Below are 25,653 nucleotides of genomic sequence, written 5' to 3'. Positions count from 1 at the left end.
GTCTTCTTTTCACCATGTGGCTGTTTACCACGGGCCCAGGTCCCTCGACCCCAGGAGGTTCAGCCTCACCAATCCATGCAATTAGAAATTCAAAGTGTGAAATCACAAGAGATTCTTCAGAAATCTAGAAGATGAAAAATATTTACTTTGAGAATATATATTCTACTAAGATGGGAAACACAGAAGAATTGGACAGATTCCTAGATACATATGAATGACCAAAGTTGAGTCATGAAGATATAAAAATCCTAAATAAATCAATATCAGTCAATGAAATTAAAGATGTAATTAAAAACCTACAAACAAAAGAAAGCTTAGGCCCTGGTGGATTCACTGCTGAATTCTACAAGAAATGTAAAAAAGAACTAATGCTGCTACTTATCAAATTCTAATGAAATTGAAATGGAAGCAAGACTCCCAAAATCATTCCTGGTAGCAAGCATTACCCTGATACTAAAACCAGAGAAAGATCTAAAAAGAGAACTGAACTACAGGCCAATCTTTCCAATGAACATAGAGGCAAAAATCCTCAATAAGATACTGGCAAGCAGAAAGCAACAAATCATCATGAAGATTATACACCATGACCAAGCAGGATTTATCCCAGGGATGCAGGGATAGTCCAACATGTACAAATCAATAAATGTAATACACCACATTAACAGAAGCAGAGAAAAAAACCACATGATCATCTCAATAGATGCATAAAAAGCATTTCACAAGTCCAATGCTCAGTGATGATAAAAACCTTACATAAAATTGGAATAGATGGTCTTTATCTCAATCTGATACAAGCCCTCTATGACAAATATTCAACTTCATAGTAAATGAAAAATATTGAAAAATTTCACCTTAAAGTCAGGAAGAAGACAAAGTTGTCCACTATCATCACCTTTATTTAATATAGTTCTGGAAACATTAGCCAGAGCAATTAGACAAAACAAAGAAATAAAGGGAATAAGGATAGGAAGAGTGGAAGTTAAATTATCATTTGCAAATGACAAAAGCTCCACCAAAAAAATTCTGAATTTAATAGCCAGATTCAGTAGCATAGTTAGATACAAACACAAAAATCAGGGGCTGGGGATTTAGCTCAGCGGCACAGTGCCTGCCTGGAAAGTGCAGGTTGTAAATTTTATTCCTGGTACTGGGAAAAAAAAAAATCAGTGGCATTCCTGAGCACAAATAGCAAACTTACTGAGAAGGAAATTAGGGAAATAATACCTTTCACAATAGCATCATCAACAACAACAACTACTATATATATGTATATATATATATAAAATCAATCTAATGCAGGAAGTAAAAGAACTTTACATTGAAAACTACAGTTCTCTGATGAAGGATACCAAAAAATAGAAAGATATCTTCTATTGCTGGGTATGAAGAACCAATATAGTGAAAATGGCCATACTTCCAAAACTGTTATACAAACTTAATGGAATCCTGATCAAAGTATCAATAGTATACCTCACAGAATTATAGAAAACAATTTTAAAATGCTGTTGGGATCAGAAGAGATCTACAATAGCAAAAGCAAGTCTGTGCAACAAAGGCAAGGCAGGAGGCATCACAACCCCTGAGTTGAAAGTATACTACAAAATTACTGTGATAAAAATAGCATGGTACTGGAAAAAAAAAAAAAAACCCGAGGAACAGTGGAACAGATCAGAAGATACAGAAACATCCATAGTCAGCCACTTTATCTTTGACAAAGGAGCCAAAACCTTCACTCAAAGAGAGATAGCCTCTTCAATAAATGATGCTGGAAAAATTAGCTTTCCACATGCCAAAGATGAAAAGTACACTCGTATCTTTTGCCATATACTAAAATTTAAATAGATCAAAGATCTAAATATTAAAACAGAAACACTAACTCTGCTAGAAGACAGACTAGATAGAACTCTTGATGATATCAATGTAGGCAAAGTCTTTATGAACAAAATCCTGATTGCATGAGAAATATTACAAAGAATCAATACCTGGGGTCTCATCATATTAAAAAGTTCTGAACAGCAAAGGAACCACAAACAGTAAAGAGACAACCCACAGAGTGTGAAAAATTGCCAGCTGTTCCTCAAAGAACTAATATCTAGAATATATAAAGAATTAAAAAATATCAGGCCCCCAAATTAAATGACCCAATCAAAAATGGGCATCTGAAATGAATAGATCCATCTCAGATGAAAAAGTACAAACAGTACCTAAATACATGAAAAACATGTTCAACACCACTGGCCATTTGAGAGAAATAAATTAAAACAACACTGAGATTCCATCACTCTAGAGAGAATGGCTATTATCAAGAAATCAACCAATAACAAATGCTGGTGGAGCTGTGGGAAAAAAGTAACCTTCTCCCCTTTTGGTGGGAATGTACATTAGTACAACTACCATGGAAATCATTATGAGGATTCCTCAAAATACTAAAATTACAGGTTCCATTTGACCTTTTCTTCACCTTCTTTGTATTTTCTCAAAAGAATTTAAAGCATCATACTACAGTGATATATGCACACCCATGTTTGTAACAGTACAGTTTGTAATAGCTGAATCTTGGAAACCGCTCAAATGCCCATCGACCAGTGAATGGTCAAAAAAGATGTTTTTTTTTTTTAAATATACAATGGAGTACTATTCTGTCATAAAGAAAGGTAAACTTGAGACATTTGTAGCTAAAGGAATGCACCTTGGGACCGTACTTGTAAGTAAAATAAATCGGACGCATGTAAATATCATGTGGTTTCCATTGTGTGAGAAATCAAAAGAGTAGATAAGGACCAAGATGTATAATAGATATTAGGAAATAAGAAGAAAATGTTCAAATGGGAAGGGGAAGGAGGGTGGGGGTGGAGGGAAGGAAGAATGGAGAAGAAAAAAAGAGAATAGAAGGAAAATATGGAAACAAAGGTTTTATAAATAAGGAAAGAAAGAGGAGTTGAATGGGGGCAGTGGTTGAGGAAAATGAAAGAATTAAGATATATCATGTACTGGTACAAATTCCCTATATGAATGTGATTATCTATATCTAAAATGTAGTAATAAAATTAAAATATTTAAATCAGAGTAAACATGCCTATCTAGTTCAATTATAACTATTTCCTGATGTTAAAAATACTCAAAATCCTTACTTTAGCTTTTTTGTAATATACAGCACCTCATTCTATACAGTCATAATACTGTGCAATATACACAAGAACTTTTTACTCCACACTCTAACTTAGTACATATTTATCATTCTTTTTCTTCCCACTTTCTCTTTCTTGCCTTTGATAACCACTATTCTACTTTTGACTTCTGTGTTCTAGATTCTTTATTACTTCATTGATCTTTGTACCTATTTCTATGCCAACAACACATGGTGTTTTGACTCCTACAGTTTATAGTTTCTTTTGAAATGAAATTGTTCTGTTGTTTTCTTCTCCTGTATTGCATTAGACCTCTGCAATTTTTTATAGTTGCACATTAATTTTAGAATTTGTTTTCTAGTTCTGCAAAGCATTATATTGGTAATTTGACAAGGATCACAATGAATCTATAGATTGACATTTTAACAATACTGATTATTTCAATTCATAAACAGGATAGCTTTCAACTTTTTTGTGTTTTCAGTTAAATTCATTAATATATTATAATTTTCACTGTAGAGCTGTTTCACCATTTTGCTTAAATTTATTCCTAAATATTTTATTTTGTATCTATTGAACATGTGATTTCTTTTTTGATTTGTATTTCAGATTTTCCATTGTTATATAACATTGCTGCTGAGTTTTGTGTGTTAATTTGGTATTCTACAACTTTGGTGAATTCATTTATTTTAATTTTTTTGCTAAAGTTTCTGTAGTCAGTGAAAATTAAACAACTTTTTCATTTGGGTGTTTTAAATTTTTTTCTCTTGAATGACTGTTCTGGGTAGGCCTGCTGGTAGTATGTTGAATAAAAGTGGTGAACATGAACATTATTGTCTGATTCTAGATCCTAGAGAGAAAAATTTCAATGTTTTCTATTTATTATAATGTGAACTGGTGGCTTATTATATATGTCCTTTATTATGTTCATGGACATTCATTTAACGTTAATTTCTTTTAGCATTTTGTTCATAAAGGGATGTCAAAATTTATCAGATGCTTTTTCTGCATCTGTTGAGATCATTATACAGCTTTTGTCCTTTATTCTGTTCAGGTATTATATGAGGTTTATCTGATTCGTGTGTTTCAACCATCCTTATATCTTTGGGGTGATCTCATTTGATTATGATGATTTTTAATGTGTTGTTGGGCTTGGTTTGATAATATTTTGTTTAGAATTTCTGCATCTATGTTTATCAAGGATCTTGGCCTATAGCTTTCTTTTTTGATTTGCATTGCTCTAAGGATGTTATATCTTTTCATGTGCTTGTTAGCCATTCATGTATTATTTTTGTTCATGCACTTGTTAGCCACTCATGCATTTTTTTTGAAAAAACAACTGTAGAAGTTCTTTGCTTATGTTTTAAAATGTTGACATGTTTGTCCTTTTGTTGTTGAGCTCTAAGAGATATTTATTTACAGTGAATTCCAAATATTTTTCAGACACATAACTTAAAATCTTTTCTCTCATCCAACATTATACTTTCAACAGATGAAGAAAACCAACTTATCTACTCATTTTTTTGTTGTTGTTTTGTCTTTCTTCTGGTACCAGGAATCAAACTCACAACCTTATGCTTGCCAGGCAGGCACTGTGCTGTTGAGCTAAATCCCCAGCCCCTATCCAATTATTTTTCTCATGCTGCTCATATAGTACTTCTGGTGTAATAACTAAGAAACCGTTGTCCCAAGTCAAAGCCATGAAAGTTTATCCATTTATATTTCTTTGAGTTTTATAGTATTAGCTATAAATTTAGGTCTTTGATCACTTGATTAAACTTTTAAACAGAGTGTAAAGCAAGTGGCAGTATTTATTTCTTGATTTTTATGTGGATACCTAGTTATCTCCACATTATTTGTTGAGATTATTGTTTTCCCCTGTAAATGGCAATCTTGTTGAAAATCAATTAGCAATAGATATATATGATTTATTTCTAGACTCTTAATCTATTTTATTGCATTATATTTCTAACCTTAAATAATTACTATTAATATTTCCACTGTTAAAGCATTTTAGGAAGTTTTATAATTAAAAAGTGTAACTCCTCTAACCTTGGTCGTTTTCCAAATTATTTTGACATTTTGAGACCCTTGAAATTATGGAACATTAAAATAGATTTTTCCACTTTTGTGAAAAAATAGCTATTCAGATTCTGATAGGAACTGTACTGGGTACATACATTGCTTTGGGGATACTGTGATCTTAACAATATTAAGAAAAACCAAAACAACAAAACCTGTAATATTAATTACTCTAGTGATTAACACAGAATGTCATTCCATTTATTCATGCCTTTTAAAATTTATTTCAATTCTGTTTTATAGTTTCTGAGGTACAAATCTTATTTCCTGTTTAAACTCATTCTTAAGTATTTTACTCTTTTTCAGGGTACTGTAAGCAGAATTGTACAATATGTCAACCTTGTGTCTTACAATTTTCCACAGTTTATTAGTCCTAATTTTTATTTGTGGATTTCTTATGAGTTCCTGTTAGTTTTTTAAAATTATATTTTTTTATTTTAAAAAATAAAAGAAGGAAAATATATTAACAGACATCCATTTACAAAATATCATAAAAGCAATACAAACAAAACGGAGTTACAGACAAAGTTGTAGGAAATTGACAATGTTATTGTATTACTTATTGATATCTTCAAAGTGGTTTCTCAGGAAAACAAATAGACATACAAGATTGATAAAACAAGTAATCACTAACTGTTTCTTTCTGTAGGGTGATAGATGACAGTACTACAACTATGTTAGCTATCCTCTATATACATATGTACATAATTTCCCCTTCTTTCCCTTCTCTTTTCCCACAACCCAGGTGCCTTTTACTTTTGAGCATTTTCCTTTCATTTCACAATGTCTATCATACCTCCTAATTTTTATTCACTCTTTCGGTCTTACACTAGTGAGACAATACAATGCTTACATATGCAGGTCTGATTTATTTCACTTGTGAGTATGGTCTCTAGTTGTGACCATTTACCTATAAAAGCCTTGAGTTCATCCTTCTTTATAGCTGAGTAATATTCCATTATATAAAAGTACCACAATTTTTAATCCAATCCTCAGTAGATGGACATTTGGGTTGCTAGGTTTTTTTAATTTTAAAGAGGAAAAACAATACAGAAATACAGAAAATGATCCAGAATTTCAAAACAAGATGATAGGAAATTAATAATGGTTACTACAATGCATATTTTTATATTCAAAGAGGTTGCTCAGATTACCAGATGTAGGTATGCAAAATTGATCAAACAATATAAGCACTAACTGTTCCTTTCAATAAACTAATAGAAATTAGTAGTACAATTTTCTTAGCTATCTTATGTGTGTGTGTGTGTATATATATATATATATTTTCCCCTCCTTCTTTTCTCCTTTCCCTCATCCCAGTTGTTCTTTCCTTTTGAGTAGTTTCTTTTGCTTTCACTATATCTATTGTACCTTTTGGATTTTATTTATTTCATTATGAGTATAATCTCTAGTTATTGTTTTTAGATGCGGTTTCACTTTGTAGTTCAGTCTGGCCTCGAGCTCACTATCTAGCTGAGGCTAACCTTGAATTTCATGCTATCTTCTTACTTTAACTTCTCAAGTGCTGGGATTATAGATGTGTGGATCCCCCATGCCTGGATTTCCCTTATGATTTTAAAAAAGCAAGTTTTCTCATTTTGTTACTAAGCTCAAGTGGAAAGCTTTTAGTCTTTCCTCACTGAGTATAATTTATCTGTGACTCTTCAAAAATCCCTTTTATCCATTTAAGGATATTTCATTCTGTTTTTAGTTTTCTGAGTGGGGGAAAATTAGAAGCATGTCCCATGTTTTCAAGTCCCTTTTCTGTTTTTTTTGTTTTGTTTTGTTTTTGGTTTTTGGTTTTTCTCCGGTACCGGGAACCGAACTCACGACCTTGCGCTTGCCAGGCAGGCGCTTTTGCCGCTGAGCTAAATCCCCAGCCCCCCTTTTCTGAATCAATTAAATTAAATAGGTGTTTCCTCATTCTATTAATGTGGCTATTATATTGATTTATTTATATATGATAGTGACATATTTACATGGTGAAATATCACTGCATTCCTCAATAAAGTTTGTCATTCTATACACACAATCATGTTGCTTTGAGTAATAGCATTTTTATGCCTACTTTTACAAAGCTGTATATTTTTTTCCATTTTTTAACTGTACTGAATTAGCTAGATCTACAAGTTTCACACTGAATAACAGGCATAAAGAGGTATTCTTGTCTTATTCTCTGTATAGGGGACAAAAGTTCAAATATTTCACCAATAAGTACAACATTTGCTATTTTTAAAAAATAGGAACTTTTTCAGATCATAAATTGTCCCTCGTACTCCCAGCTTGCTAGGTTTCATGATGAACAAATGTTCAATTTTTATCAAATTCTGATTTTAAGATCCCATTTTATAATATTCTTGATTTTTTCCTCTTTGAATATAGTATCTAATTTCCTTCTAGCCTGTAATGTTTTTACAGAAAAATCTGCTACAATCTAATGGTATTTCCCTTATATATGGTGAGAAATTTTGTTCTTGATATTTTCAAGATTCTCTGTTGACACTGATATTTTAATGTGCTTTATTATGCTTATTTTTATATCACTCTAGGTGAAGTTGTTTGAGCTTCTTGAATTTGTATGTTCATTTCCTTCTTCAGATTTGAAAAGTTTTCAGTCATTATCTTTTCAGTTAAGCTCTGGACCCCATCTGCTCTTTTATCTTTTCAAATCCCATATATATATATGGGATTTGTGTGTGTATATATGTATATATACACACACACTTGGATGTGTTCCATAAGTTCTTATGAATCTATTGTTTTGGTTTGTTTTGGCTATTTTTCCCCTGACTCAATTTCAAATTATCTGCCTTTGAGTTCACTGAGTCTTCTGCTTAAGAAAGCCTTCTGTTGCTATCCTTCAGCATATTTTAAAATTCATTTATTGTGTTCTTAAGAATTTCTATGTGACTCCTCAATAATTTCAAACTATTGATGTTATTTTGTTCATGCATGATTTTTCTGGTTTTATTTTTCTTTTGGTGTTCTAATAGATTAGATTTCTTTAAGATGATTATTTTGAATTCTGTGTCAGGTAACTCACAGCCACCTGGCTCTGTAAAGGTAGTTTCTAGAGATTTATTTTGTCCATTTGATTGAGTCATGCTTCCATTTCTTTGTATGTTTTCATTTTTTTGTGAGGAGTCTGACATTTGAAAAACAGCCACCTGTTCATTCATTGATTTCATACAGGGAAGTCCTTCATGAATCAGCTCAGGGAGAGATTCTCAATTCTTTTATTTTATAGAGACGTGTGTTCTTGGAGGTTATGTGTATAATTTCCCACCTAGGGAAGTTTTCCAGCTTTCTTTTTCCTTTTGGGAGTTTATAAGCTCTTACAGCTTCTAGTGTCTGTGTGCAGTACTGAAGGTTCTCTTACCTACAGCAAACTGCTGAACAATTATTCACAGTGGCTCCCAGGCAGCCAAAACACAGCATCAAGGCTCTGAGTCAAGTAAGATAAAATAGTCCCTTGTGCAGCTCCTGAAAATCCAAAGGATTAGATGGAGCTTTCTCCCAAAGGAAAAACTACAAGTTGCATTTTCTTCCTAATTGTAATTTGTACCAACTTGGAGGAGAGACTGACATGGTAGAAATAAACTGGTTTTTTTGCTCAATTCACTGTGCAGTTCTTGGCTGTGAGAATGCTAGAAATATTGCCCATTTCCCAACTGGTTTCTGGCATTCTCATAAAACCTTTTGGGCTAAACATTTTCATGTATCAAGGAAAATAAGGTCTGAAGCTTCCTAATCTATTTCCCTGGTGACAACTGGTGCTTTTTTACAGTATTTTTCCAATCCTTTTCTTCTGAATCTCCCTATACTGTCACATTTGAAGTAAGTACATTGTAGAGGGTATAGAGTTGGATCATGATTTTTAATCTACTCTTCCAATCTATATACTTAGGTCATTTTATATTTAATGTATATATTTACATGTTAGAGCTTGAGTCTGCTATTTAATTTTCTCTTTTTTGTTATTTTTCTGTTGGCTTTTGTTCTGTCATCCTATTAGTTGCCTGAATTATTTTACCACTTCTTTCCTGATGTATCAATAATAGTTTTGAGTGTACTATTTTTCTAACTTTTTTGGTCAAATTAGATACTATATTTCATATGAATAATTCATAATAGTCTACAATGTCCTCATTATGAGCTCAAAGTAAATATAAAAGCCTTACTTCCTCTTATATCTTTTCACCTTTTTCCATTTATTATTGAGTCAAATATTTCTTCTATACACATTTAGAAACATATCATACAATGTTACTATAATCTATGCTTCAACCATCAAATATACGTTTAAAAATTCATGTGAAGGAACACTTATGATATCCATGAATACTTTTGCTTACTACACTCTTTCTTCCTTCTTGATGTTCCAAGGTTCCTTATTTTTTGTTTCCTTTAAGTGTAAAGAACTTTCTTTAGCCACCCTTTAAGGTAAATTTGATTTCAAAAGATTCCCTTAGTTTTGTTCATCTGGGAATGTCTTGATTTTTCCTTAGTTCTAGATAGTTATGTTCACTAATTGTTAAGTTTCTAGGTTGACAAGTTTTTTCCTTTTATCCTTTTAAAAATTACATATTGTTTACACTGGGGATACAGCTCAGCGGCTTTAGCACTTTGCCTGGCAAGCCAGAGGTCATGAGTTCAATTCCCAGTACCAAAAAACATAAAAAATAAAAATTACATATTTTAAAAAATGTTTTCTTCTAGAAGGATTTCCTTTCTTATGGATCCCAGGGATTCTGGTGAAAAATCTGTTATTTAACATATTGGTGTGCCCCTACAGGTAAGGTATCATTTCTCTCTTTGTTTTTCAAAATTTCTTTTTGGTGCTTTGTGTTCAGAAGTATGTATGATGAATCTTGATATGAATTTTTCAGGGTTTGCTCAGCCTACAGAATCTGTAAGTTCATGCTTTCTGGTAAATCTGTAAGTTTTCAGCCATTATGTCTTTGACAATTTTTTAAACCTTGCTCTTTCTTCTCTCCCATTTCATTTGATTTCCACTGACACAAAGGGTGAAGAGTAGTGTTCCTTATTACTCTTGAGCAGTCTTGGGAATTTTGGCTCTCATGTGTTCTCCAGTGATACCACCATGGACAACTTTTTCACAGTGGACTTCAAAGTCCAGCTTTTTGCTCTGCCTTCTCTGAAACTCTCAGGAAGTTGAAGTAACTCCTTACAACTTGATGAGGGTCTGTGTGTATGTGTGTGTGTGTGTCTGTCTGCCTGCCTGTCTGTTTGTGCATGCTGCATATTGCTTAAATCAAGTAGAAAGATTATTTTATAAAAATTTTGTGTTTTGGTACAATGTCCTTTTCCTCATCCTTTAGCTAAAGTGAACTTGCCTTTGTTTGTTCTGTGCCTATTCATAGGTTCAATTTTCCAGCTTCTTCAACTCCACTTCTGGGATATATGAGACAGGGAAAAAACCTAAGGAACCAACTACATTGCCATTCTTTGGAACTTGAGGGTCCTAGTCCGTCTAATGTCACTCCATGCTTCTCACATATGTTTGTCTTATATATAACAAAAAAATGAGGATAAAGTATATTTACTCTATCTTCCCCTTAATAGAACTTCTTTCATGCTTATCTTTAGCTATGTCTCTCTTCACTCCTAATATAAGAATATGCAGTGGGTTACTATACAAGGTAATGATCTTTTTAGTGCCATAAGTTTTGAAGCACACTATAATCATTTGATAGTGACATACAGCAGCAATTTCTGCACTTGGCAGGAATTAGGAGATGTTAGTAAGGATCTTTCTGAAGTTCATGTTCTGTCATTTGTACACAAAGCTTTTCCGACTCATCTCTCAGTTTAACTTTCCTGACTTTTTTTCATATATAATCTATATATAATTCTTTCTGCTTTATATAGCTTGATTTTATCTTCCATCAAGATTAGAATCTTTAGGTTGGAGCTATGTCTTATAATTTTACACTTACTCAAACTGTTAGCATACAGCACAATTATAAAGTGTCAAGATTCAACAAATACAGTTTTGTTAATCAACTGGTAACTTGCAAAATATCTCACTTACCCAGTAATAATAATTTCTGGATATGTTTGTGCTCCAAGGTTCCAAGCTCCTCCACTGATTGGCCACTCCTAAATAGATTATCCAGGAAGAATATGTAAATTTTTTATATTTTTCACTTGAATGACTTAAAAACTGAAGTATTTTAAAATAATGATAAAAAGCTCAAGTAACATTAAATAACTATAAAATAATAAAGGATGAAGTATGTAGTTATCTTTTACTCTTCATTGAACAAATACCTCTCTGCACAATTTTACCTCCATTACAAATAGATTAGATTTTAACTAATATTATCATTCATATACACAAACCAAAGAAGTATTTTTAATTTTACAAAGAAAATATTGCTATGTGAATTACATAGTCTGTGCATCACTTAACTATTATGGAGTTATTTGAACAGAATACTATGTAATGGTGTCTCTTAGAGTTATCCATTCCAGTAGAGCTGGCAAATAACAGAAACCATAATAGATGGTCTGTGGAAATTGTAAATATTTGATCTTACAGTAAAAACAAAAATAAATTTTGGGATGTTATTAACAAACTATTTTTAACAGTCATGTTTTCTAAACTATGGATCAATTAATAAATGATTAAGAGAATAGATTTGAATTTCTTAATGCTACAGCATAATCTTTCATCTAAAATAATTAAGGCTACATATTTTTCTACTTTTTATTAGTATATGCTTGTGATACTAAAGGTTACATTCTATGATTCTAATGTACTAGTTTAAGTATAGATATATATATACTTAGTATGACAATATATTATAAATACAAGAAAAATGACTTTTAGTTTCTACTTTTACCTTATTACTGTATCCTTGTTTTTTATGCTTGACTCCTATAGAATAGAGTACTAGAATCAAATCTGGAGGGCAGTCGGCAAAATAAGCTGTGCATGTAACTGGTGACTCATGAATGTCCATGGGATATGGATTTTCAAAGATTGGAAAACTAATAGATAAAGACAATATATCAGTGTCATTTTACACATGTAAAAAATGGAATAATTTTAATATTGAACCCTAAAATGTTTCTAAACACTTTTATAAACTTCACTTGTTCTCAGCAACATCAAACAAGAATCATATAAATAATATATTCTTTTTAAAATAGTTATCTACAAAATACAATTTTAATAATGCAAGAAATCTATTCAAATTTATTTTCTTCCAAGAATTCCAAGATTCTACAGTGACACTGCTATGTGAATAAAATGCTATGTGAATAAAATGAATTATATTAAATTGAAAACATTATGTAACAAGTTTAATTTATTAAAAATTATAGTAGCTATTTTATCTAAATGTTTATATAATATAGTCATAAATATTTGAATGTTAGTACACTTTGGTATTTTTTCAAAGGGAGGTAAACCATAGGCAAATATTTAATTTTTTGTAGGAGTAATTGAAAAATATGTATAATACATAGGATGTGTATAAGTATATGATGGTATATGTTTTAAAGATCATCTATAGAGCACATAGTTGGCATGAAGTCTCATGGATGCAATAAATTCCCTCAAGTCTACAATAACCTTAAAAAGGGCATGAATACAGAATCAATGAAAAAAGTATTGTAGATATATTAAGAACTTCTCATGTAACAACAAGGAAATAATATTCTATGAACACCTGTTCTAGGTCTTTGTGATAACACTACTTCTGATGAAATGTTTTTGATTAGGGAGAAGAGAGAATGTTAAAAACAATTTTCTCATGATATTATTAGGAATTTAATTAAGAATTAGGAAGATGGTCCAATATCCAGAAAATATAGCATGGGTATGTGCTGGCAGGAATTCTCTTTTTACAATCTGAAATGCTGCAGAAGGTATGGTATCTCAGGTAAAGACAGTATAATATGCAAAATTAAATGGAAAGGAGAAGTCATGTTTACTAAGTAAAACATAGGTATAACTGCATGGATCAGAAATTTTCTGTTTCAGAGTACAAATTATTAACATGTGTGAGATTCAAAACTAGGAAGTAAAATGAATGAATTACGTTGAATACCAAACCTGTATCTTAGAATTTGATAAAGAAGTAACAGTGTTATGCTCCTAACAATGTGAACAGTATATTAAAAATAATTGGGAAAATTATTTTACTATATTGGCAAACAGTAGGCATAGGATATAAAAGAGGAAAACAGTAACTAAAAATTTACTACAATATTGAAATGTAAACTGGTTGCTCTTGAAATGGAACTGAAGATATGAATCCAAGAAGCTAAGAAGAAGAAAAATATGTACATCCTAATGCTTGCCTTCATGTTGAAGATGCAAAGAAGGGAAAGAAAGAAAGAAAGATACTTGAAAAGGATTGCAAACTTACAACTTGTATAATTTTCAACATGGCTGAGAAGTAACTAATATATATTGGACAAGAAAGACAATTTAATCAATTTCTATTTGCTAAATTTCATAGAATAGCCAATGAAATTGGAATATCATATAAATTTAAAAATCTGGTGCTTAAGAAGGTAAAATGTTAGATAAAAACTTACATAGAAAATAGCAGTTTACATATTTAATGCAATAAGCAGAAAAAGAACAAATGCATAAAATAGTAATTTTATGTTACACACATTTTATTGCAATGAACAATTTAAATGAAAATATATGTGTATACTGAAGAAATAGAGTACCATATTAAGGGTAAAGTAAAATAGGCCTTGGAGAATATTAGACATGGCCAAAGCCCGAGGAACCAATAAATATAAAGAACAAAGAAGGGTTGAGCACCAATAAGATCAGAAGCTCGATAAGATCATAAGCTCAACCTTAATAAAATTTATTTTAGAATTTCTTAGGTGAAGAAGCATAAATCCATACTTATATACAAAATTAATCAAGTTTACTGTTGATAAGTAGCACAGCTACACAGAAATCACAGCTTTGATCTTTACATCCCACATCCTACATATCCCTCTAAATACTGACAAATATTCAGCAAAAGGAATGATGGGTTAATATGTACTATGTGGAAAGAACTCAGACTGTAATTTATTTAACAAAAATGTATTGGAGGAAGCAGACTCCATAAAGGAGCCTATAGTTCAGAAATGGGACAATCTTTAAGAACGACAAATGGAAAAGTTCTATCTATGTGAAAGGTTCGAAGTGAGGATGGTGGGGCTCTGAGAGCTCCTTAGAGGCACTTAACCAAATAATATAGATAATGAAAGATTTCTTTTTAATGAGAAACTGATACCTGAACTGAGATTTTTAAGATGCTCACTAGGACAAAAGGAAAAAATTACTCCAGCAAGAGGAAAAAGAATGCATAAAATTCTGCTTCAGAAAAATGGGGTTAAAAGATCAATATATTTAGAATATATAATGAAGGGAAATTCGCTTCATGCCAGTTATAATTTATAATCAAAATATGAAAATATGTAGCCAGAAGACATCAGTTTCAAGTCCACTTTTACTATCAATGTAGAGGAGTGCCACTGTAAGAAAGCATCACATAACAATATTCCATATCTGTTTCAACTACCCACAACATACTGTAAAATTAAAGAAAGCAAAAGCTGTTCTCCATCTTTTCTGTCACAAAGATTCTGGTCTTTTGTATTGTCTGCTACAGTAGTCTAAAAATACTTGCATTAAGTGCCATTTTTTTTTAGCCAATTTTCTTTCAGTCAATAGACTAGCAGATGGTCAGCTATTATACATATAAGTCTTGGTTACAATTGCTTTTGTTTAAGGAAATAGCAGAAATATGATTCATTTTACGTCCTGAGTCTACATATGCTTTTGTTTAAATATCAGGTGTCTTTCAAATGCCTTACAGTTACCCAGATTCTTCTGGTTCAGTTTTCATCATTTAATAAAATTTCATTTCTATAATTTTAGCAGAACAACTTTCACATAAGGAACTTACTATGTAGAGAATATTAATGATAATTATATTAAATGTGCTCCTGCATTTTAATTGTAACGAATAGAGTTTAAAAATCATTGTAATTGATCTGTCCATGAGGAACTTACTTGCTCTGTGTCAGGTCAACTACAATGAGATCTTTCTCCAGAAGTACCACAACGGCATAAGGCTCTTGATATTCTACAAGTAAAAATAGAAAGTTGAAAAGTTTTCATATTGCATATTTTATTTTAAAAAATCAATGTAACTACATATTCTTTACCTCCTATATAAATTTTATTTAAATGAGTTAAGACCAAAATATATAAGTCCATGTAACAAAGAACACTTTAATAAAATATATGCTATTTTTCTTAAATTTAAAATTAAATCAATATAGAGCAGAAGGAAAACATGAGACGTTACATAACAGAGTTAAATTCATCTCAATAATCTTGGGGTAGTGATAGAAGTGTTGCGTGAAGAGTGAGATTATCACCTCTAACATATAAGCATTTATTTTACTCTTTCATAACCCTTGCATTTTAGCTCCATTTTCACTTCTCCAAGCAGATATCCTAAGGAAATAGTAACTGTGTTTTTCTGGAGTATGATACCTATTCACTTCCCTATGGTAGTAATACTACATGCCTAGAAAAATCATATACTCTCCTTTCTTCTCTCCCTTCCTTTCTTTCTTTCTTCCTTCCTCCAATAGGTGTGAGAAACGCATCTTAAGAATAACACTGACAAAGCACTCTTTCTGAGAGAGTTTACATCATAAGGGCATTTTTACAGTCCACAAACAAGCAAAGGAATAAGAAGAATTTGGAAGCAATATGAGCTATGGAAGAAAGAAACAATAAAGGTAATGGAATAAAAATGACTTGTTTTTGCAGGAGGGAATCCTAATTTATTTACAGATACTGCTTTCCATTTACAATAAAGGACTACTAAGAAACACTATAGGGAAAGAATCATTCTCAATTTGAGGAAGATGTGTTTATAAACATATTTCACATACATAATATTTGATTCTCATTAGCTAGAATAGGTACTGTATTATATTTCATTTTATAGAGAAAATCGAGGTCCAAAAAAGTGGAGATACCGGTATAGCTTAGACAACTAATGTGGGATTGAGCTAAAGTGTGAACTCAGGCCTTCTGATTTAAAATTCTATCTTGGTTTCATTATACCAGCCATTTCTAGTGGCTAGTTTGGGAAATATGTAATATTAAACTCTACAATCACTTGGTAGGAATTTTGTCCAGAGGACTGAAGTCTTGGATGAGAAATTAAAACACTGGAATAAACAACATTCACAATTCTTCTAGATCTGAGAAGCTACAGTCTATTCAGGTTTATGTTTACAACCCACATGAATATAAGAGAAAACCTTAAAAACATGCAAATAAAAAAATGAAAATGTGAGATAGTCTTCTGGCATTGGTGTTTGTGTATATATCCATGTGAGATTATGTGATCTACATACTGTTTGCTACTGTTCTCAAATCCTGACTTTCCCCTCTCCCTTATCTTTACAACTGTTTTAAGTTTTTCCACATTGTTTCAATATGTTTTGCTTTTCAATTTTAGGAATAATAGGGTTCCATATGATTACTTCATCTTGCCCTCCCTCCTTAGGAACATTATTGGTTAGAAAGCAAATGCTCTAGAAATAAAGTAGCTGATACACTGGCATGTATGAATTAATTATAAATAGATAAATTACAATTTTAGGTAGTTATAGCTGTTTTACATTATTGTTATTCCTTTACAAACAACAAAAACTGGAAGCAGAAGTTCCATTTTTATTGAAGTACCTTGTGTTCTGTGATAATCCATGAACAAAGGACCTCTATGGGTGTCAATGTTGAGTTTGATTCTGCATTGGTTATTTACTACAAATGTGATCTTGGGCAAATTACTTTATTTATTTATAATTAAATTTATGTACTAACTGAAAAGCATAATAAGAACTACATTAGACTGTCATAAAGATTGGATGAAGAAATATATATGAGGATATTTAATGCAAAGCCTGGTTCATGATAGGTGTACTATCATAAACAACTGTATTACCTCATTAGATTGGTTTATTTCAGTTATATTATTCTGGCCCTCAACATAGTGGAAAGTGCTAGCATAATTAGTGCTTCTCTAAAGAGAAAAAACATTATTTTGGGAATTGTAGAGGACTAGATACAGCTAACTCTGTGAAGATGCCAAATTCTAATTACTGTTGGTTAATACCTTTAGGCAATGCATCTTAAGAAAACAACATTAAAGCACTTACGCTTTTTGAGAAACAAGTTGAACTGTCAGATGTCATAAATTATTTAGCAATATTAAAAAGTTAGTAACTCTTTAACCTATTTATGATATTTACAATTATGTGGCTGTAGAAAAGACTGAAATTTTATATTTGTTAATATGAAATATCGATTAAAATTACTATCAATTATAAAAAGTAAGATATAGGATATTATATACTCTGTCATTTGTACAAAAGAGATTACATATTTAAGTAAATGAATATATACACATAGGTTATTTGGGGATATATAAGAACCTAATATTGGTTGCCTCTTGAAGGGCAGTGAAAAACTTTTCATTATATATCACTGTATTTTGTGGGTGTTTTAAAATGCCATCTTGATATATTAACTGTTTTAGTTAACAACATCTAAATAGTTATTATGACACATTTATATTTCACTGAGTAAAGTCAAAGTACTCTTATCTCCTGGCAAATAGAAAGTTCAGTTCTTATTGCCAGACTTCTGAAAAGTGAAGATTTAATACATGGGTTGGAAATGAACAGGCATAGTTATACTGCATTTATACTTTATTAAGCATCTTTAGAAATTGTTCTAACATTGCTATAGGTAAGCACAAATTTATGTACACAGAGACATACAGTGTTTGATGTTTGCAAACACATATTCTGTTTTTATTGCTGGCACATCTTCCTCAAGACTCTAAAGAGGAAGTATTTCCTATTTTCAGATTTTAGTCATGTATTCTTTCTCCCTATATTCTTCACCATTCATGATAATTCCAAAGAATATTTATATTCTAATGATTTATGAACAAATATTGCAATCCTTGTTCTTTTTCTGTTCTCTGAATAATTTTTCTAACTCAGTCTTAATCTCTTTCAAAAATTGCTATTATTGTGCATGAAGTCACTATTCTTAAAACGTGCAGTTACCTCTGACTCATCTATCATGTCGCTTCCTAATGCAGTAGTTTGCCACAATCAAAGGTATTTTTCCTCACTTCATTCCTCAGGCAACACCCTATGTCAGGCCTTGATTGTTTTAAATATGTATTTTTACAAAAATCTCCTGGTTAGAATCTGGAATTTAAGATTCAGTTTCTCTCCATCCCCCCCAGTAGCAGGAATCGAACTCACGACTTCGCGCTTTCCAGGCAGATGCTCTGCCGCTGAGCTAAACCCCCACACCCTTCAGTTTCTCTTTAAACCTACATGTTCCTTTTGGATAAATCCTGCTAAGCTTAATGATTTTATCATCCTAATATTTCCTCAAAATTTCTCTGTTCCTTCCTATTTCCAAACATCTGTAAAAGGCATTGAGTTTTCATTTTAAATTCCTAACACCTTAGTGAACAATTTCAAAAATCATTACTTAGTGTTCTTTTTAAGATCTACCTAAATTCTGCCTTTCTGTGGTTTGCATGAATATTTCAATTACTGACAATGTAACTAGCCTATAAATTTATACATTACTAAAACTCTGAACCATGTAACTCAATACTTAAATTCTTACATTCCTTCAGCTTAACAAGTCATAAGTATCTCACTCATTAATTTTTATACAACTTGGCCTCAGGGATCAGTTTCATATTGCATCTATATGTTCAACAAGTCCTTGTAGAACCGAGAACATATAAGCATTGAATCAATATTTACTGAGTAATCAAAACACAGGTAATTTCTCCTAGTAACTCTGGAGATAAAGTATTACATTTAGTGTTATTTATTCCATCTTTAAATATAAATCTAAATAATTTTAAAGAAATTAATGCATATTATATTAAAACTCACAACATAGATATATGTTCATGGTTTATCAAATATGTTATCTTCCAATAATCATGTAGGGACATTATTATTATTATATTTGTATAACTGATAAATAAAAATCCTAAATGCAAAATGTCTTCTTCAGTGTTACATAACTAGTAAGTAACAACTAAATTATAAACCCAGTTGTTCTCTCCCCAACTCCAGTGGTCTTTCTTCTACCTCTACATGTTCTTTCTTCAAAATATAGTAATGTATACACACACTATGCTGTTTCAATTGTAAATTCTTTCATTTTTATGTTTTCATCCCCACTTTTTATAATTCATCCACATATTTTTATCACTACTAGATTTCATTAGTTTGCAAGCATTCAGAGTAGTTTTTATGTTTACAAAAGTTTTATATTCATAATGATAAAAATAAACATGCATCTCTCCTCTGAAGGATCTAATTATGCTCAAAATTGAAATGAATCACTAACCACACATCAGCAATCCTACAGTAATCAGAGATGCTGCAGTTGCATCTGAAGCAAAACCAGATGTGAAACAGATGCAGCACCACCAGAGTTACAGATCACTGATATCAGGTAAGTGCTTTAACTTTGATTAGCTTTGGGATGGGATGGGTGGAGCTGGACAAGGAGAGACTATTAGGAGACCTCAGTTTCCCCAAGTGATTTCACCCTGGACCCCTATCGGACCCTCCCAGCTCAGCTTCCACCATCCTTATCAAAGTTTAAAGCACTTACCTGACATTAGAACCTGAAACGCCAGCACTGCTGCACTACATCTGTCTTACTTCCAGTTTGTCAAGTAGGTACAATTGCAGAACCTGTTCCAGCACCTGTAGTTCACAGTGTACCCCAGTTGATGTCTGCTGCCAAAACTGAAAATATTTAACCTTAATTTTGTTAGGAACTTATCTTTCAAAAATGATATTTTCAACATTAAAAGTTTCATTTTAGTCACTTACCATTTGGATAAGGTGTTTCACATAAAGTTAGAAATTCAACAATAGGGTGATCCATTTCAAGTACTGTAATTGCTTTTCCATGCATAATGGTTAAACTTGGTCTTCTGCAAGCTTTGTCATAGGACAGTCCACCAGAAAATATTATGAATGGTTCACTATATAGGAAAAAGATTAACAAGTTTGAGAAGTCCTTTAAGATGACATAAAGTCCAAGAACTAAGCTTTAAAGAATAAATTTGATGAGAATTATATACTAAGAAATTTGACAGTGAAGAGTTTCCTAATCCAAAATATCTCACACAACCACCTACTATTTTACCATATCCCTTTTTTGGGGAAATGATAGTTATTTAAAAATGGGTGGGTTTAAAGCTGTTGGAGTAAGGCATGAAGTTGAAGAGAAGTGGAAGTACTTATACACTGACTCCTTTGATAAAGTTTTATTGGTATATGTTTGCAGAACATAATGATTACATTTATTATGGGGAGTTGGTACATGTACATAATACATCTTCTTTCTTTCTTTTTCTTTTTTCTTCCACTCTCCCTCTCTGCTCCCTCCACGTCTTGATCCCTTTCTATTTGCAAACAATATTTCATTTTTTTTCTTCAATTATATTTTTATCCACCCCCTTACACTTCTCCCTCATCTCTTGTTCCCACATCCATTAAGACATTTTAACAAATTATCTGGTTCCAAAACTCTAAATCACTATTTTATTCAATAAAATATTAGCTTGTGTTACAATATTCCATGAACTAGTTATCATGTGAGTCCTCAAATCTCTGAGAGATAAGAGACAAATTGTAATATGAAATAAACTTGACAGAGGAAAAGCTCAGTATTTCTACTTTTAATGTTCATGGCCCAAATTCCTGTTACTAAAATTAATGAATAATAACCACTTTAAAATAACTAATCCCTATTATTTTCAATATTCATAATGCTCATCACCATAGATATGCTAATTTATCAAAAAATCAGTTCTTATTAAGGTAGAGGATTCAATTAATTACTGTATTTTTAATTAAGTGAAAATTTAAACAGTATATTAACAGTACAAGCTATCGGTCTTTCTTGTCTCTGTTTCTTACATCTAATCTCATATTCATTAAAGCAAAAGTACATACCTGTTTCTGCAGGTCTTGTATTCTACCTTAAGAATTGGTTTACAAGATTCGGATTTTCTTCCTTCTCTTTGACTTTTTCCTAATTGAAAATATGATTTTATTAAATGTAATCTAAATTATATTCATGTGTAAGAATTTTAAAATTTCAGTTAAATAATTTAAATTAACAAATAATAACGTAATTATCGGTCAGGGTAAAGTCTACATATCTTAATATTCTTGTTGAACTTGTAAACAATTTTTAAACTTGTAACAATTGTGTGCAATAGAATCAATATTTATAAAATTATCCAATATTAATTACTTTATATTTTCCATATATAAATCTAATTTCTTGTAAAGTTAGTTATTTTACTTATTCTTGAAGATGAATGAATTTAAAATTGAAGACACTGGCATATATACTTATCTGCACAATGAAATATATTACTACAAAAATTCATACTAGGATCAATAATTTTTCTAAAATGCAAGCAAATTCTTTTCACATGCACAAAAATTTGCAATGTAAATCATATCATGGACATTCAAAATTATTCAATTTCTATCCAATTTGTTTCAAAGAAAGTCTACTAGATAACGAATGTAGATGATATATTTTGTAATTGAAAAATATTTTTAATGATATAATCTATTTGCATGCATCAAAAACAATTTATCTGGGAAGGATTAGATTATTCAAATTCCTTATTGTTTTAAATAAATATGTGAAGAGAGAAGAAAATGGAAATAAACCAATTACTGCACATAACATACTTATCTTTGTACTTATGCTATCAGTTTAATTCTGTCTCACTGATAAAATTGGCATAGTTTTTGAAATGCTGCTTCTTTTTTATTTTTAGTAAGCAAACATATATTCCTTTATATACATATATTCTATTGCTACAATTTATAGATATATCTACCTCTTATATATTAAAAATATTTATATGCTTGTGTGTTTAAATTTTCAGAATAGCACAAAAATGGAGTACTACTCCATTCAGTAGTACCATTTTGTAGTACCATGGAGTAATACTCTGCCATAAAGAGGGCTACATTTATTTGTAGAAAAGTGGACACACCTTGAGACCATAATGTTATGTGAAACAAATCAGATGCATAAGCTTAAATATCATAAGATTTCTCTTATATGAGAAACCCAAAATATAAATAAATTATACAACAAAACAAAAGATAATAGGAAACAGGTGACAAAAATTTTGCATAAAGGAAGGGGACCAATGAATGGAGAAGGGAGGGGAACTGGAGAGGTGAAGAAGGGAGAAAAAAAGGAAATAAGATGTGTTATGCACATGTACCAATGCCCTTGATGAATGTAATCCTTATGTGTGGCAAACATGTACTAATAAAAAAAGGAATGGCATAATAAAATCCAAAGTGGATGTCAAGATAGTTTTCCTCAATTTGTTTAAAAAGAGGGAAAACAGCACATAATAAACCATTATTTTCCCCCATGGTATGCTTTCTAAATTTACTCTATGTCAAATTTAAAAACTCAATCAGTAGTATAAAAATTGGTCATGATCTTTCATACTGTAAAAAAAGACAAGCACTGCACTATATAAAACAGAATTACAGATATATGTAGATCATGATGTCTTATACAGAGAAAGATTTTGCTTAGGGACTCTATCTGAACATTGGTTTTCAGACTGAGAGGAGTTAAATGGCTGATGGTTATTCATTATGATAATGAAGTGGGTGGAGAAACAGGAACTCTTCTCCACTGCTGTTGGGAATGAGACTGGTGAAACCACTGTGAAAATCAGTTTGAAGATTCCTCAGAAAACTAGGTCTAGAGGTCCCATTCAATCCAGCTATTGCCTTTCTGGGTATTTTCCCAGAAGATCTGAAAACATCATATCACAGCAATATATGTGCACCTATGTTTATAGCAGTGCAATTTGTAATTGCTAAATTGTGAAAGCAACCCAAATGTCCATCCACTTAAGAATGGATAAAAAAATTGTGGTACTTTTATATAATGGAATATTATTCAGCTACAAAGAAAGATAAACTCGAGGCTTTTACAGCTAAATGGTCACAACTAGAGACCATACTCATAAGTGAAATAAACCAGACCTCCATGTGTAAGCAACATATTGTCTCACTAGTGTAAGAACCTGAAAGAGTGGATAAATATTAGGAGGTATGACAGACATTGTAAAACGAAAGGAAAATGCTCAAAAGTAAAGAGCAACTGGGGTGAGGGAAAAGAGAAAAGAAAAAAGGGGAAATTATGTATGTATATACAGGATAGCTAACAGCTGTACTACTGACTTCTATCACTTTACTGAAAGGAAAAGATAATGATTACTTATTTGATCTATCTTGCATGTCTCTGTTTTCTTGAGAAATCACTTTGAAGATATCAATATGTAGTAAAACAACCATTGTTAATTTCCTACCAATTTGTCTGTAACTCTGTATTGCTTGTATTGTTCCTATGCTATTTTGTAGAAGGATGTCTGTTTGTTAATATGTTTTCCTTCTGTTATTTTTAAAATAAAATTTAAAAAAATACTAGAAAGGAGTGAAAGAAGAGACACAGCCAGGATACAAATTCTTTCTCTTCAGTTTATATAGGTTTTTTAGTTGGTTTTTGTGTGTGTGTGTTTTGGTTGTTTTGCTTTTACTTCTCTAAATTACCAAGGAATTAATTGAACAAAAAATAACATATATGCAGTTGTTTATATGTAGGCTACAAGTCTTTTGGGTAATGCTACCCACATCCAGGGTGGAGCTTCCTATTACCCACACCTAGAATAATGCTAATGCAATCAGTGGACTCAAAATGTTGGGTATTTTGGCTCAACAATGAGAAAAGTAATTAAGACACAGAGTTCACTGAACATTTAAACTTTTAAAAACGTTAAAAATGTTTTCCTTCAAAATAATACTGTATTTTCAGACATTATTACTTTGAGTAGTTTTCTGCTCCTTTTATTCCCTCACCTTTCTGTGCTATCATTATGCATATGTTGGTGCAATTAATGATATTTCACATTTTTAATTTTTAATTTAAAAATTATTTAATTAATTACATTTAATGGTACATTTTAGGTCTATATAATGATCACATCACTATAGGAAATTTATATCTGTACAAGTTATAACTTGATTCTTTTTTTCCCTTTTTTTACTCATCATTTGTTTTTCTTTTCCTTTTCCTGCCTCTATAGCTCTCCTTCCCATTTGAAAATTTTCTTCCTATTTCAGTGATATGCACATCCAATTTTATACCAGGACAGTTTGTAATAGCTAAATTTTGGAAACAGCCCAAATGCCTTTCGACTGATGAATGGATAAATAAGATGTGGTTTTTTTCTATACACTGGAGTACTACTTTGATGTGAAGAAGGATAAGCTTGAGACATTTCTAGCTAAATTGATGCACCTTGAGGCCATTCTATTAAGTGAACAAATCAGACACATGTGTAAATACTACATTGTTTCTCTGGTGCAAGTAAACAAAAACATTTTTGAGTGCAATTATCTTTCAAAAATGAATTTGAAGATACAGTGGTACCTCAGTTTATGAACTTAATTTATTTTATGATTTTGAGGAAGGTAACTGTGTTTGTGTTTGTGTGAAGAAGATGGCTGTTGTAGTTTGCATAGAAATGTCTCCCCAAAGCACACTGTGGTTATAGGTGATGCTTTTCAAGTGTGGCTAGTTCTAGGGTGTGTGATACTGTGATTAAGTGTGTCATGCTGTGATTAAGGGTGCCCCACTGGTAGGTAGCCTGGATGGAATATGAAGGATAAAACTAGAGCTGCTACTGCTTCTTTGCTACTTTGCTTCCTTCTACCCACCATGAAGTTTTTCTCCTCTGAATGATCCTCTGCAATGTCATCTGACTTAGAGCCAGTCACCTACAAACTGAAACCTCTACAAACTGTGAGCCAAAATAAACCTTTCCTAATTTAACTTTTGGTGTTGAGTATATTGTCTCAGCAAAGCAAAAGTTAGACAATGGCCATGGCTATGTTTGTCACCTGATACAGTGAATGAAAGCAAAATTTTGCCAAATATTTTTATTTCTGAACTGAATTGTTTACAAACAGAAGCATTCATAAAGTGAGGTACTATTATATTTCCAGAGAAATAAAGCTGAAGACTTGTTCCTGCACCCATGTTTATACCAGCATAATTTGTCATAGCTAAATCTTGGAAACAACCCAAATGCCCATCAACTGAGGAATGGATACATAAGATGTGGTATTTCTATACATGGAGTATTACTCAGCTGTAAAAAAAGATAAACTCAAGGCTTTTGTAGGTAAATGGATGCAACATATGTGTAAACATCAAATTGTCTCCCTGGTGTAAGAACAT

At 31.5% G+C, this 25,653-nt stretch overlaps 1 protein-coding gene across 9 annotated transcripts in view; it reads right to left on the bottom strand.

The window, feature by feature from the left end:
• The window catches only part of Stxbp5l (syntaxin binding protein 5-like), a 369,984-nt gene that overhangs the window by 150,328 nt on the left and 194,003 nt on the right, over positions 1–25,653 (bottom strand). For all 9 annotated transcript variants that reach the window (XM_005386478.1, XM_005386477.1, XM_005386476.2 and 6 more), the window contains exons 10-14: positions 21,309–21,387; positions 20,178–20,332; positions 15,274–15,346; positions 12,080–12,227; positions 11,266–11,333 (exon numbers count right to left, since the gene is read on the bottom strand). In XM_005386478.1, the coding sequence (XP_005386535.1) occupies positions 11,266–11,333; positions 12,080–12,227; positions 15,274–15,346; positions 20,178–20,332; positions 21,309–21,387 (523 nt within the window). The remainder of the gene's footprint in view (positions 1–11,265; positions 11,334–12,079; positions 12,228–15,273; positions 15,347–20,177; positions 20,333–21,308; positions 21,388–25,653) is intronic.

Source organism: Chinchilla lanigera, unplaced genomic scaffold (genome assembly GCF_000276665.1).
Source record: "Chinchilla lanigera isolate Chin_1 unplaced genomic scaffold, ChiLan1.0 scaffold00026, whole genome shotgun sequence".
NCBI classification, from domain to species: domain Eukaryota; kingdom Metazoa; phylum Chordata; class Mammalia; order Rodentia; family Chinchillidae; genus Chinchilla; species Chinchilla lanigera.
The sequence above is the reverse complement of the archived record's forward strand: the minus strand, read 5'-3'. Positions and strand labels throughout refer to the sequence as shown.